At 44.3% G+C, this 12,174-nt stretch overlaps 2 protein-coding genes across 2 annotated transcripts in view; one reads left to right on the forward strand and one right to left on the reverse strand.

Moving 5' to 3' along the window:
* LOC134401988 (MAP kinase-interacting serine/threonine-protein kinase 1-like) overlaps positions 1–12,174 on the reverse strand; it is a 758,389-nt gene that overhangs the window by 266,301 nt on the left and 479,914 nt on the right. The gene's annotated exons all lie outside the window — the stretch shown is intronic.
* Positions 9,813–11,147, forward strand: LOC134401182 (proto-oncogene Mas-like). Its single transcript, XM_063129923.1, has one exon. The coding sequence runs from the start codon at positions 9,865–9,867 to the stop codon at positions 10,834–10,836; it is 972 nt and encodes a 323-aa protein (XP_062985993.1). The 5' UTR covers positions 9,813–9,864; the 3' UTR covers positions 10,837–11,147.

A 12,174-nucleotide genomic window follows, 5' to 3' on the forward strand; every position in this document is an offset into this window, starting at 1 on the left:
TCTATACAAAAGAGAATAAAATAAAAACCCTCCACACTGAAAACTCTTCTCAGTTCTAAAGCTTCTCTCTCTCTCTCTCTCTCTCTTTCTCTCTCTCTCTCTCTCTCTATATATATATATGTATATATATATATCATTTTTAAACTGCCCAATAGTCGAAGCTCTCTGGGCGGTTCATAAAAATTAAAAGCATAAAAAGCATAATAAAACAACCCACAGTCTAAAAACACAAATACAAAATACTATATAAAAAGCACAACCAAGATAAAACCACATAGCAGAAATTGATATAGGTTAAAATATGGAAGTAAAACAGCAAAATTTAAATTTAAGTTAAATTAGGTATTAAAATACTGAGAAAATAATATATATCCTCTGCTTTCTGCTCCCATTTTCATTCTAGGGTTGCAATTGGCTCAATTACATGGGCGCTCACATGGTTTGGATTGAATACTTCCGATTCCTTTGTCTTCCATTCAACTCAATAAAACAGTGCCATCTAGTGATGGAATTACAGCAGAACACCATCTTTACACGGGGCTGATTTTGCAGATTTATTTTTATTTTTAAAGCTGACTATATCTGTGTTTTCTGAAAGCGGGACCAGGGCAGGGGATGGCATAGGTGATGTCCTGGCTGTTGACAGTGTCTTACAATTGACCCACACACTTCCATGAGTGGCCAATCATGTGGGTGCAATAAATCGTTTGTTTAGAGAAGCCCCTAGTCTCCTACGATATCTTTTTTGTCATTTTTATGGAGGAACATTCAGTAATGCTAGGGCTCTGTCTCAGTTTCTCAGCAATGGTATCCCTGTCTGGAAAAACAGTGTCTCCTCCAAGGCTGTCATCTGAAAGAAACAGCATTGTTTAAAGTCTGTCAACTCCATATCACCACCTAGTTTCCCAGGATGTTGGAATATTCCCCTGGGAACCCTTTAGGACTTGAGCGCAATAGTGCAACTTGCACTGGGATCGGGCTACTGGATTCTTTTCAGACCTTAAAGGCAGGATCTCCCCCTCAGCTTTTAAACACTGCCATTTAGAGCTTTATCACACCAGCGTTATACCGTGCAATCACTGCAAATTGCATGCAAAGGACTCAGACGTTTTCCACCTTATATTCTGCTTTGATTGTGAAGTACTCCCATGCATCCTGCCTTAATTGTGCAATAAAGCAAAAAGACTCGCCGTATTTAGCCCCTACATTTTGAGCGTATCTTCCGAGCCGCCGCTGGGGCGCAGGAGCAGGATTTAAAAGAAATGCTTACATCTGCGCAAGCTTTAAAAATAAAGACACCAAAATTGGCACAGTAATAGATATTAGGGAGAGCTTTAGGCATACCAAACTTGAATGGGATTGGGTCATTTGTTGATTTTTTTATGATTTCTTACATTTCCCACCTTAAACTCACTTCCTGGTATGCAAAGGATCGCTGTCGCCCGGTAGCAAAAACAACAACAACCATGAAAGTTTAGCACTTCCGGGATTATCCAAGGGAAGCAGGTACATGGGATGAAGCTTTTAATCTAGCAGAAAAGGGGGGAGACAGACTTTTCCCCCATTTCGTTCAGAAAAATACTCAGCTCCAAATTCCAGTTGCCTTGAGTCTGCAGAAGATAGGAGGGAAAAGATATTCTGAGCATCATCAGAATGGGTAGATTTTTACATTTCCCTACCATCATTATGGCCTCCTGCTCCTGTCCCACAATATTGCCACTCTCTTTGCACAGTGAGAGAAAGAGGAAGCAGAAACAACCACATGGCTTATTCAGGGGCCGTTTTTATTGTGCTGCTTTTCCTGCACACTGCAGGAAATGGCAGCACATTCCATTAAAAAAAAGATGGATTAGAATCATAGAATCATAGAACAGCAGAGTTGGAAGGGGCCTACAAGGCCATCGAGTCCAACCCCCTGCCCAATGCAGGAATCCACCCTAAAGCATCCCTGACAGATGCTTGTCCAGCTGCCTCTTGAAGGCCTCTAGGGTGGGAGAGCCCACAAACTCCCTAGGTAACTGGTTCCATTGTCATACTGCTCTAACAGTCAGGAAGTTTTTCCTGATGTCCAGCTGGAATCTGGCTTCCTGTAACTTGAGCCATTATTCCGTGTCCTGCACTCTGGGATGATCGAGAAGAGATCCTGGCCCTCCTCTTTGTGACAACCTTTTAAGTATTTTAAGAGTGCTATCATGTCTCCCTCTCTCTCTCTCTCTCTTTCTTTCTTTCTTTCTTCCTTTCATGCTCTATCCTGCCCGCCCCAATCTCCGCTCTGCACCCCATCTTTCTGTATGTTTAAATAGGGTGACCATATGAAAAGGAGGACAGGGCTCCTGTATCTTTAACAGTTGTATAGAAAAGGGAATTTCAGCAGGTGTCATTTGTATATATGTAGAACCTGGTGAAATCTCCTCTTCATCATACCAGTTAAAGCTGCAGGAGCCCTGCCCTCTTTTAAATCTGGTCACTCTAGTATAGCTCCTGCACCTTTAACTGTTGTGATGAAGAGGGAATTTCACCAGGTTCTCCATATATACAAATGACACCTGCTGAAATTCCCTTTTCTATGCAACTGTTAAAGATACAGGAGCCCTGTCCTCCTTTTCATATGGTCACCCTAGTTTAAATCACATCTTCTTCTGCCTGCTAAAAGAACAAGAAAATTCTCTTTTGTTAGCTCTAGGGGAAAGAAAGGGTTAAATACTTTTCAATGTAAACTATCCCATGGATGTACATGGGATGCTCTCTCTCTCTCTCTCTCTTTCTCTCTCTCTTGATCCAAACACTCGACTGGAATGCTGCTAGATCTCTATTCCAACTTGACCAGAAGTCTGTCAGGGATGCTTTAGGGTGGATTCCTGCAGTGAGCAGGGGGTTGGACTCGATGGCCTTGTAGGCCCCTTCCAACTCTGCTATTCTATGATTCTATGGTCATTTTCTGGTGCAGGAACAACACTTTCCAAAATCAACTTCTTCTGTAAATATATATATTATATATATATATATATATATATATATATATATATATATTCAGCTGACTGCAGGAAAGAAGATTGCATGCCCTTTTTAAAAAAAAACCCATTATGAGCACACTTCTCACATTGCGATTGCGCCACCCTAATTATGTATATCTGTCAGTCTGCATTGACACTGGGCTGAGTCTTAATAGCCAGCTCCTGCCCTGTTTTCTCCAGCGACGCCAGTCCTGGCTTGTCTCTCCTTCAACAGCCCCAGCCCCAAATGATTTGGAGTTGGGGAGGAGACTTCATAGGCCATGGTAACCATCAGGAGATACCCAGGAACTCAATAAGGCAGGAGTGGGGGTGGGATACTGATAGAGAAGGAGGAAAAATGCTCAGGCACCCTGAGGCAAGGAGCCAGCTCAGAGAGAGGCAGCCAGGCTTGGGAGCTGCTGAAGCGAATGGAGTGCGCTGCCAGAAGGCTGTGTTTACAGCAATGAGCCAAAGGGGGAATTCTAGCCAAGAGCTGGTAAAGTTCTGGGAAGAGGAAGAGGAGGAGGAGCAGGAGGAGGAGGAGCAAGGAAGAGACTGCTAGCAGGCAGAATTTCTTTGGAAGCTTCCGTTTCACCTCTCTGGAAAAGCTGGACCTGGAGGGGATTGCAAGCCACCGAGGGCACAGCAAAATCTGTGTAAGTTTTCTGTGGCTGTTTTTCTTCTTTAAAAATAAAACTACACCTACCTTCTTTTGCATCTATCTTCTTTCCTGAAGGAAAGGGAGGGAGCTGCTTAGGAGTCTCCATAGTAGGGTGGAGAGATCTCTCATACATCTGGATTGCTGTCCTTGCTTGCGCAGCTGCCCCAAAGGGCACTGTTCACCTGGCTTTGGTGATGGACAAGTTATTCTGACTTTGATACTGACTTTCCTGTCTGTGAACAGAAAGGGTCTTTACTTTTAGGGGAGGAGCCAGGATCCAACAGGAGCCCCTCCCCTTGAGGAAGGGGGCAAGGTGTTTTTTGCCAATTCCCCTGCAGCCCCAAACATCACCTCCCAGGCTGTTCCAAGGGCTAGCTCAATCCCTCAGAGTTGATTTTCAGAGGGCACAGGGGGAGGGGAGAATTGGTGAAAGGGCCTGTGGATGTCTCCTGTGAGTAGAGTTGCACCAACAGATGCTTGGGATCCAAGCCTAACCTTAAATTGCCTAAATCCAACTTAAAACACACAATGGATCTGTAGTTCTAATAATGGTTATGAGGACTTAGAATGATTGTGAGGACCAGTTGCATTGGTTAACAGAACATCCAGAGTTACACGGGCAGATTTCAGGACTGTGATAAATAAAGAGATATGTTACTTTTTCATTGATGTTATATGTATGCTAATGCTATATGTTATAAAGAAATATAATATAACTAAAATATATGGCTGAAAACAGCCCCAGCCCGAAAGTACTGTTATCTTAACTGGAGCATAATTAATGGATAAGGAAAGGCCTGAACAGATGCAAAGAGCTGTTAAGACTATTCAGTTGGAATAAAAGGGAACTAAACAGAACTTGTGGTTAGACTAGTGGTCAGAAAAGGTGATAAATAGAATAAAACTGAAACATACATCTGTTGTTTTTGAACTCATGACTTTTGTGGTTACCTGATGGGTGGAGGGATGATCGAGAGCAAAAAAGTAGGTAGGCCCAGACAAATCCAACCCATATTTGGACATAAGTAAATAAGGGTGGGTGGAATATTAAATGAAATGAAAAAGCAAGTCAACAAAGGCGGGACAAAGCTGCGTGCCGGGATAGGCTGTAACCCCACAAGTCTCTGACCAATCACGAGACGGGGAGGGACCTCTTCAGCCGGGTGTAGGGTATAAGATGTCTTGACATGTGCTTGGAGGGTGTGCCTACTTTGCTGGACACCCAGACTTGCAATTCTGTATCAATAAAAGGAACAGAGTGCTTTCACCATTGTCCTTGAATCTTTATTTCAAATCGCATTTCTAACAAGGACCAACAAAAGAAAGCTGGGTTATTGTTTTGTCCACCGAAGTATTTATGGAATTTACAGCCAAGAGGTGATGGCCCTAGGATTAAGTGACTTTAAAAGAGGATGGGATAACTTCAGGGATGATAGCTTAATAGCATGACAGTTCAATACAATGTCCATGTTCAAAGGGTGTAGGCCACTGCATGCCATTTATTGAGGGCCAGCAATGGGGTGGTCTTGCCTTCCTGCCCTCCCCTGTGGTCTTTCTAAAAGCATTTGGCTGGGCATGGTGGGACACCCGATGCTGGAATGGATGGACCACTGGTCAGAAGGGTCTCTTCTTATGTTATGATGTTACAGGGTTCTCGTATTTCTTACAGCCAAGCTTCAAGCTTAGAACCAAGTCAAGGAATCCTACGGGCAAAATCCCCAAACTCTGTTTGTATAGTACAGGGTAGGGGAACATCTTTCAGCCCCAATAACAGCACATTGTGTTTTATAGTTCTTACTGCCAGTAATGATGGAGAGGTATGTCAACGTTTTAGCATAGGGGAAAACAGCACAAAAAGCCAATAGACCATGATCAGTCATTGGGAGACTGAGGTGGAGGAAGATGGGAATGGCCACCTGGGAACCATGGTTTTATCCTGGTTGCGCTTTTTATACTGTATTTCGTAATTGTGTTTTAACCTGTTGGGTGTTTTATTGTGGTTTTAATTTTTGTGAACCGCCCAGAGAGCTTCGGCTATTGGGCGGTATAAAAATGTAATAAATAAATAAATAAATAAATAAACCACAGAGGGCCAGATTGGGACCCCCCAGATCATTGGACTGGGACCCCAAGCCTGAAGTTCTACTAAAGCAACAACAGCAACCAACCCAGTTAAAAATTCTCTGAGCATGTGGATATTTTTAAAACTCACATAAGAACATAAAAGGAGCCATGCTAGCTCAGACCAGGGGCACATCTACACCAAGAAGGATATTCCATTATGAAAGTGGTATATAAAAGGCAGGAGCCACCCTACTGCTTTATAGCGGTATTGAAGTGCGTTGACAACTGTTGGGGCCCATTGACACATGCCATCTACCACTTTCATACCGCTATGTCCTGCTTGGTGTGGCTCCTGCCTTTTATATACTGCTTTCATAGTGCAATATCCTGCTTGGTGTAGATGAGCCCCAAGAGTCCATCAAGTACAGCACTCTGTTCACACAGTGACGAACCAGCTGTCAACTAGGAAACCCACAAGCAAGAAATGAATGCAACAGTACCCTCCCACCCATGTTCCCCAGCAACTGGTGCATATAGGCTTACTGCCTCTGATACTTGAGGTAGCATAGAGCTATCAGGACTAGTAGCCATTGATAGCCTTCTCTTCCAGTAATTGGTCTAATCTCCTTTTGAAGCCATCCAAACTGGTGGCCATACCTACATCTTGTGGTAGCAAATTCCTTAGTTTAACTACGTGCTGTGTGAAGAAGTCCTTCCTTTTATCTGTCCTGAATCACCCACCAGTCAGCTTCATGGGATGACCCCATGAACTCATTCACCATCACGACTATAGGGATACAATGGAGATTGCTTCGATCCCTTCTGCTCTCTGGGTGGTATTTGATGACCCCTTGGTCCAGGAACATAGCTTCAGACTGCACTCTCTCCAAGACGGTGAGGGTATGCACAGTTTCCTCACCCACCCTGCTCCTGCTTGCAAACACTATGGAGTGGAGCAGTACGGGTTGAGTTCGAGAGGAGCATTTTGGTCAGGTTAGAAGGAGCAGTGAAGAAAATACAGTTACAGCGGAGGCGGGGGAAGGTTGAGGCTTAATCTAGACTACTTGAATCAGTGAAAGAGTTAAATGGCCTACAGTTGGATCTACTCCTGCCTTAAAAAGAAACAGTTGGATGCACTCCTGCCTTAAAAGGAAACAAACTGCATCATTTCCCAGGGGATTATTTCTAGCTTCTTTCCAGTTATTGCTGCCAGCTTGTTCGCTCTCATTTCCCGTATTAGAGATACAATAAGCCCCTAGTTTCTTCAGTCTTCAGTCCTGTTTGATCCGAATGGACTCATTCTAAACTGAACACCCAGGTTACCAAACCCAGATGCACATATGCTGGCAATCGTGTCAGGATGATGTGTTTCCCTGCCAAACTCTTGCTTGGCTTTGTCTGAAGAAAGATGATGCAGCAAATGCCGTTGTTCTACTCCTACTCAGCCAGGAAGCAGATCTGAAATTCCCTCTCTGATTCCATAACTCCCTGAAGACCCCAGTCTCTTCTGTCCTTCAGCCCTGTTGTCAGGTTTATTTATATATCTTTCTGGAATAGCCCAAACCAGATGGGCTATGTGAAGCAAATGATACGCCAATATTTTCACACACAAAAATGGTTCTCATCCCATTTCTGACTGCACTGGTATTTAGATTGGATGCTCAACGTCATAATATCAAGTCTGGTTGTTGAATAGTAAACTTGGGGACAAAATAGATGGTGTCAAATTGGAACTCTATGGTGACAATGAGAAGAAATGAGAGCTCCACTATATTTTGTCTGGCTCATCTACATCCGAAGTGCTGGATCCACTTCTGGGCATCACCTTTTTGGAAGGACGTTGACAAACTGCAGCTTGACCAGCCTGCAAAGTAGGGCAGTCAGGATTATGAGCTCTCAGGGAACCAGGCATGTTGGTGGTCTTCAAATATCTGAAGGACTGCCTTGCCAAAGATGGAGGTCTCTTCTCTTTTGTTCCATGAAACCAATGAATGGGAATTGTAAGGAAGCAGATTTTGGCTAAACATGAGAAGAAACATCTAAATAGTGCAAGCGGTTTGACAATGGAACATACTGCCTTGTAGTGAATAAATAACTCATAGGGCCCTGTTCTGGGAGTCCTCCCATCTTAGCACTCAGCAATGAGCACTTCAGCATGCCAGGGGAATTGTGCACTTTCCAGAGGTCCCGGAAAGTCTGTTTTGCCACCCTCCACCCTCCCTGCACCAATCATGGCTTTAAAGGCCCTCTTAGTCCAAGAGGGCCTTTAAGGCCACGATTGGCATGGTAGGGAGGGAAGGAACCATGATTTCCCCAAAGCTGGGGAAATTGCATATCGTTCCCCTTCAGTCTGTTGTCAGCAGGCGTCATTAGAGCAGAGGGGATATGCAATTTTCCCCAGCCTTGGGGAAATTGCAGTTCTCCCCACCCCCACCAATGGGGGCCTTAAAGGCCCTGTAAATAGCATATTTTCCCCCGCTGCATTAATGGTGGTCACCATTACCACAGTGGGGGGAAGGACAAAGAGCATGTGCAGGTCAGGGTGGAACTGAGTTCCACCCAGACCTGCGCCCACTTTGTCTTGCAGACAATGATGGGGCGAAAATCCGCTGGGTGCATTTGCTGGGTCCTGGGAGGGCCAGACACAGGGGTAAACACTGCCCTTGCGGGCCCAGGTGAATTTTCACCCCATCACTACTTCTTTGGGTGGTGTTGGACCTTCTTCCATCTCCCATGGCTGCTGTAGATTCCTGACTTAGCCAGGGTTGGACTAGATGACCTCCAAGACCCTCTTCCAACTCTAACATTTTATTATTCTATTATCTCTTTACATTTCTATTCAAGGTAACTTCACCCTTTCTTCTTTACTATTTTCCTAATATAAATCCCCCCAGCAGCAAATTGCACTATTAGGGAAAAATTATGTATATGTTATGTTTTTCCTCAATGGGGCAAATAGCAGCCAGGGAGCAATTTACGATGTTGGAACTCTGATGTCAGAGAAGCAAGAGCCATGGTGATTTCCAAGGGTGCTGGGGGCACATCCCAGTTCTCTTCCTTTCCCCCTCTGATGGACCTTTCTCTGTTCTTTAAAGGGGGAGATCCAAATTATCTCCCAGGCACAACAGGATTGCAGCCTCACACACTAAGGATGCAATCCTATGGCCTGCGTTCTCATTGCTTGGAAACCCCGCCAGACATGGATGCTTCTGAGATTCTTATTCCCTGCCAGGTGGAGCAGCAGAAGCATCCTTCACCTGCCCATCCTCTGGTCGCCCGTATTTTTGCTAGGCAGGCTTTTCAGCCCATCTAGTGACAGCACTCCAGAGGGAAAGCAAAGGAGGCTGGAAGAAGCTGAGGATATCTTGTATCCTGGCCTCTCCAGTCCCTTACTCTCTCTGCCCACCAGAACTCCCCTTTTCTTCCTCCTCTGAGTCAGTTTTCTAACCTCAAGGGCAGTCAACACAGTTCCTTTTGTCCCAGCTGTGATGGGGAAGGGGAGAGATTTGGGTCTCCAACTCCCCTTTCCAAAGTTGGAGCACTGTCTCCAACCTCAAGAGTTTCCCTAGCCATCCAATGGCGTCTGGGATGCTCACCCAGGGACCATACGATTGCTCACTAAGGGTCAATCCTATGCACATTCAGACAGAAATAGCTCCGAAACTTCCAGCATTCCCCTGCCAGCGGACTGACTGAATCATCCATCTTTAGTATGAAGTTCCCCTCTACACCCCCCATTTTATCCTCACACCAGGATTGGGCTGAGAAAGCTAGTCCCAGGGTCTGAGGGTCACTAGGTGAACTTCATAGCTAAGTGAGGATTTTAACAGGGATCTCTTGCATCACACGTTCTAGCTATTGGCCTCTCTCCAACTAACTCTCACCTCCTTGTAAAGTTCAGGTAAAAGGGCCCAGTCTTTCCCAAAGGGGCTATGGCCCATCCTTCTTATCCCAGGCTGATGTTGAATATACCTGGTAAAGACTTAACTTTCCATTTAGGAAGGCAGGGAAATGAAGTTTTCAGCCATATCCAGAGTCCAACTCTACCGGAGTGACTAATTCCTCCTCTGATTCCTCTCTCCAAACAGATCATAAGTGGAGTGGAAGAAGCTGGACAGCCACGATTGGAACAGCAGCGATTTCATCATGGAGACTAGCAGCACATCCCATCCACCCACTACAGATGGTGGAGGGCAGTTTAATGTAGACTACATGGAGAGTGGAACTTACAGCTATGGAAGTTATAAACTGGGTGACTTCCTCATCCTTGGCATTGCCATCCTAATCTGCATGTTGGGGTGCTTGGGGAATGGACATATGATCTGGCTGCTTTGCTTCCACATTAAGAGAAATCCGTTCACCACCTACATCCTGAATATGGCTGTAGCTGACATTGGCACACTGGTTTTTTTGTTCGTCTTCCTTATCCTTTTCATCACAGATTTCTTACATGAATTCTCATACCTTAGCTTTACTTTCAAACTACGATACCTCTGTCATTTTACATATACGGCCAGTCTGTGTTTCCTTACCGTCATCAGCATGGAAAGGTGTCTGTCTGCCCTCTTTCCAAGGTGGTACCAATGCCATCGGCCAACATGGCTTTCTTCTGGGTTATCGTTCTTGATCTGGACCCTGTCTGCCATGTTCTATGGAATGCAGATTTCATTTTTCCTGACTTTCTTTAAGGAATTGTACGCAGTAACCAGGACCATGTTCATTGTGAACTTCTGGGTTTTGCCTGCACTTCTGTGTGTTTCCACTTCGGTCCTGCTTACCAAAGTCTGTTGCAATTCTCAACGATGGCCAGCTAGAAATCTAAATACTGTTATTCTTCTCTTACTCCTTTTTGTTCTCATCTTCCGTGTCCCCTCGATTATTGCATACTACCTATACAGCTCTGAATATTCTCAACTTGTTACTGTACTTTCTTGCCTCCTCTACTCCATCAATAACAGCATCAAGCCAATATTGTATTACCTGGTAGGGAAGCGATGGAGGTATTCCTCCACAGAACCCATGAAGGTCGTCCTCCAGAGGATTTTCCAAGATGAAGCATATTTTATGGAAGTGAATGAGCAGTCCAGTGCAAACACAGCTGGAGAAGTAACTTGCTGAATCCAAAGCATCAACAGCCAAACAAGGATTGTCCCTTAATTGGGGGGCAGGGGACGATGACTCTGTCATTGAATATTTTAAAAAAGATGCACAAAGAAGACTCTACTTTGCTATATAGACATTTGTCTCTCTACCTAGGAATGAAGTTGCAAGATGTGATCAATGGGTTTAAAGAAGGGACATGGCTTTATTAGTACACATGCTAGGGTTTCAATCCAGATTTAAGATGGATCAATTGCACTGGTGAAAGTGGGATTTCCCCATCCCTTCCTTTCTATGGCAGGTCCTCCAGACTCCTGATAAAGCTACCTGGAGAGCTAGGAGCCCTGTTGAATGGGGTGAGCTGTGGTTACAGAAGTATGAGAAATTCACTTTAGGTCATTTTTATTCTGGATTTACCCAGTTCATACTTTCTGGACTGAAAAGAGAGTTAAACCCAACGTGCAATTGAAATCCGTACATTTCTGAGCTTATAATGTGACTCCAAAAACATGTTAAGCAGCATCCATACATTTGAAGTAATGCCCATGAAAAATGCATACTTTTGAAGAAAAATGCACATAAATACACTTTAATCAGTCAGAGAAGAATTTCAAGGATGTGCACAATTGCTTTGTACATTTGGGGGAAAATATGGAAGATGCACAAAAAACCCCAAACATCGCAATTTGATACAAACACAAGATGGAACAAGCTTCAAGGAATTTGGAGAACTTCAAAGAACTTGATGTTTTTTGGGGGGGGAACCCTAGATGTGGTGGTGGGTGATCCCCAAAAATTGTGCACAGGGACCTTCCATGAACAGAACCATTACTATCATGGAAGATCCCATCTCTTGTGGAAGGCAGATCCTGAAAACACCACATATTGGGCTACATCCATAACTACTTAACTGCCATTTCCCTCTAGTTCAGTGCAGGTATAATTCATGTCCAGCTCAGCTAGTACACATTATCTCCTACTAACCATGGTGTTTGGATGACCTCACCAACTCCATGCTTTAGGCCAATAACATAACTAAACTTTGTTCTTCATATTAAAGTACATTGAAGAAGCCTTGGAAGTGGTATCTGTCCTTTAGTCGGTCATCCTGGGGGCTAAGACCCAAAGATGATTCTACCCCTTTTGCTGGTAAGCCATAAGAGATTTGTTTGGGCAAGACACCACTGTCATGCCTAAGGTGTCTCATCTAACCAGTGTATCATTCTCTTTTTCTTCCAACCAGCACTAACCACCTTTGTGACCTATTTAAGTGGTCCAAGGGGTGTCTTCAGAGCATCACTTTGCCACTCTTTCCTCTTGATACCCCATAATATCACTGCTGCAAAGTGGGGGCAG

The sequence above is a fragment of the Elgaria multicarinata genome, chromosome 7, assembly GCF_023053635.1.
Source record: "Elgaria multicarinata webbii isolate HBS135686 ecotype San Diego chromosome 7, rElgMul1.1.pri, whole genome shotgun sequence".
Lineage (NCBI taxonomy): Eukaryota > Metazoa > Chordata > Lepidosauria > Squamata > Anguidae > Elgaria > Elgaria multicarinata.

Coding starts and splice junctions, on each gene's coding strand:
- LOC134401182 (XM_063129923.1), top strand. CDS start 9,865: ATGGAGACTAGCAGCACATCCCATCCACCCACTACAGATGGTGGAGGG.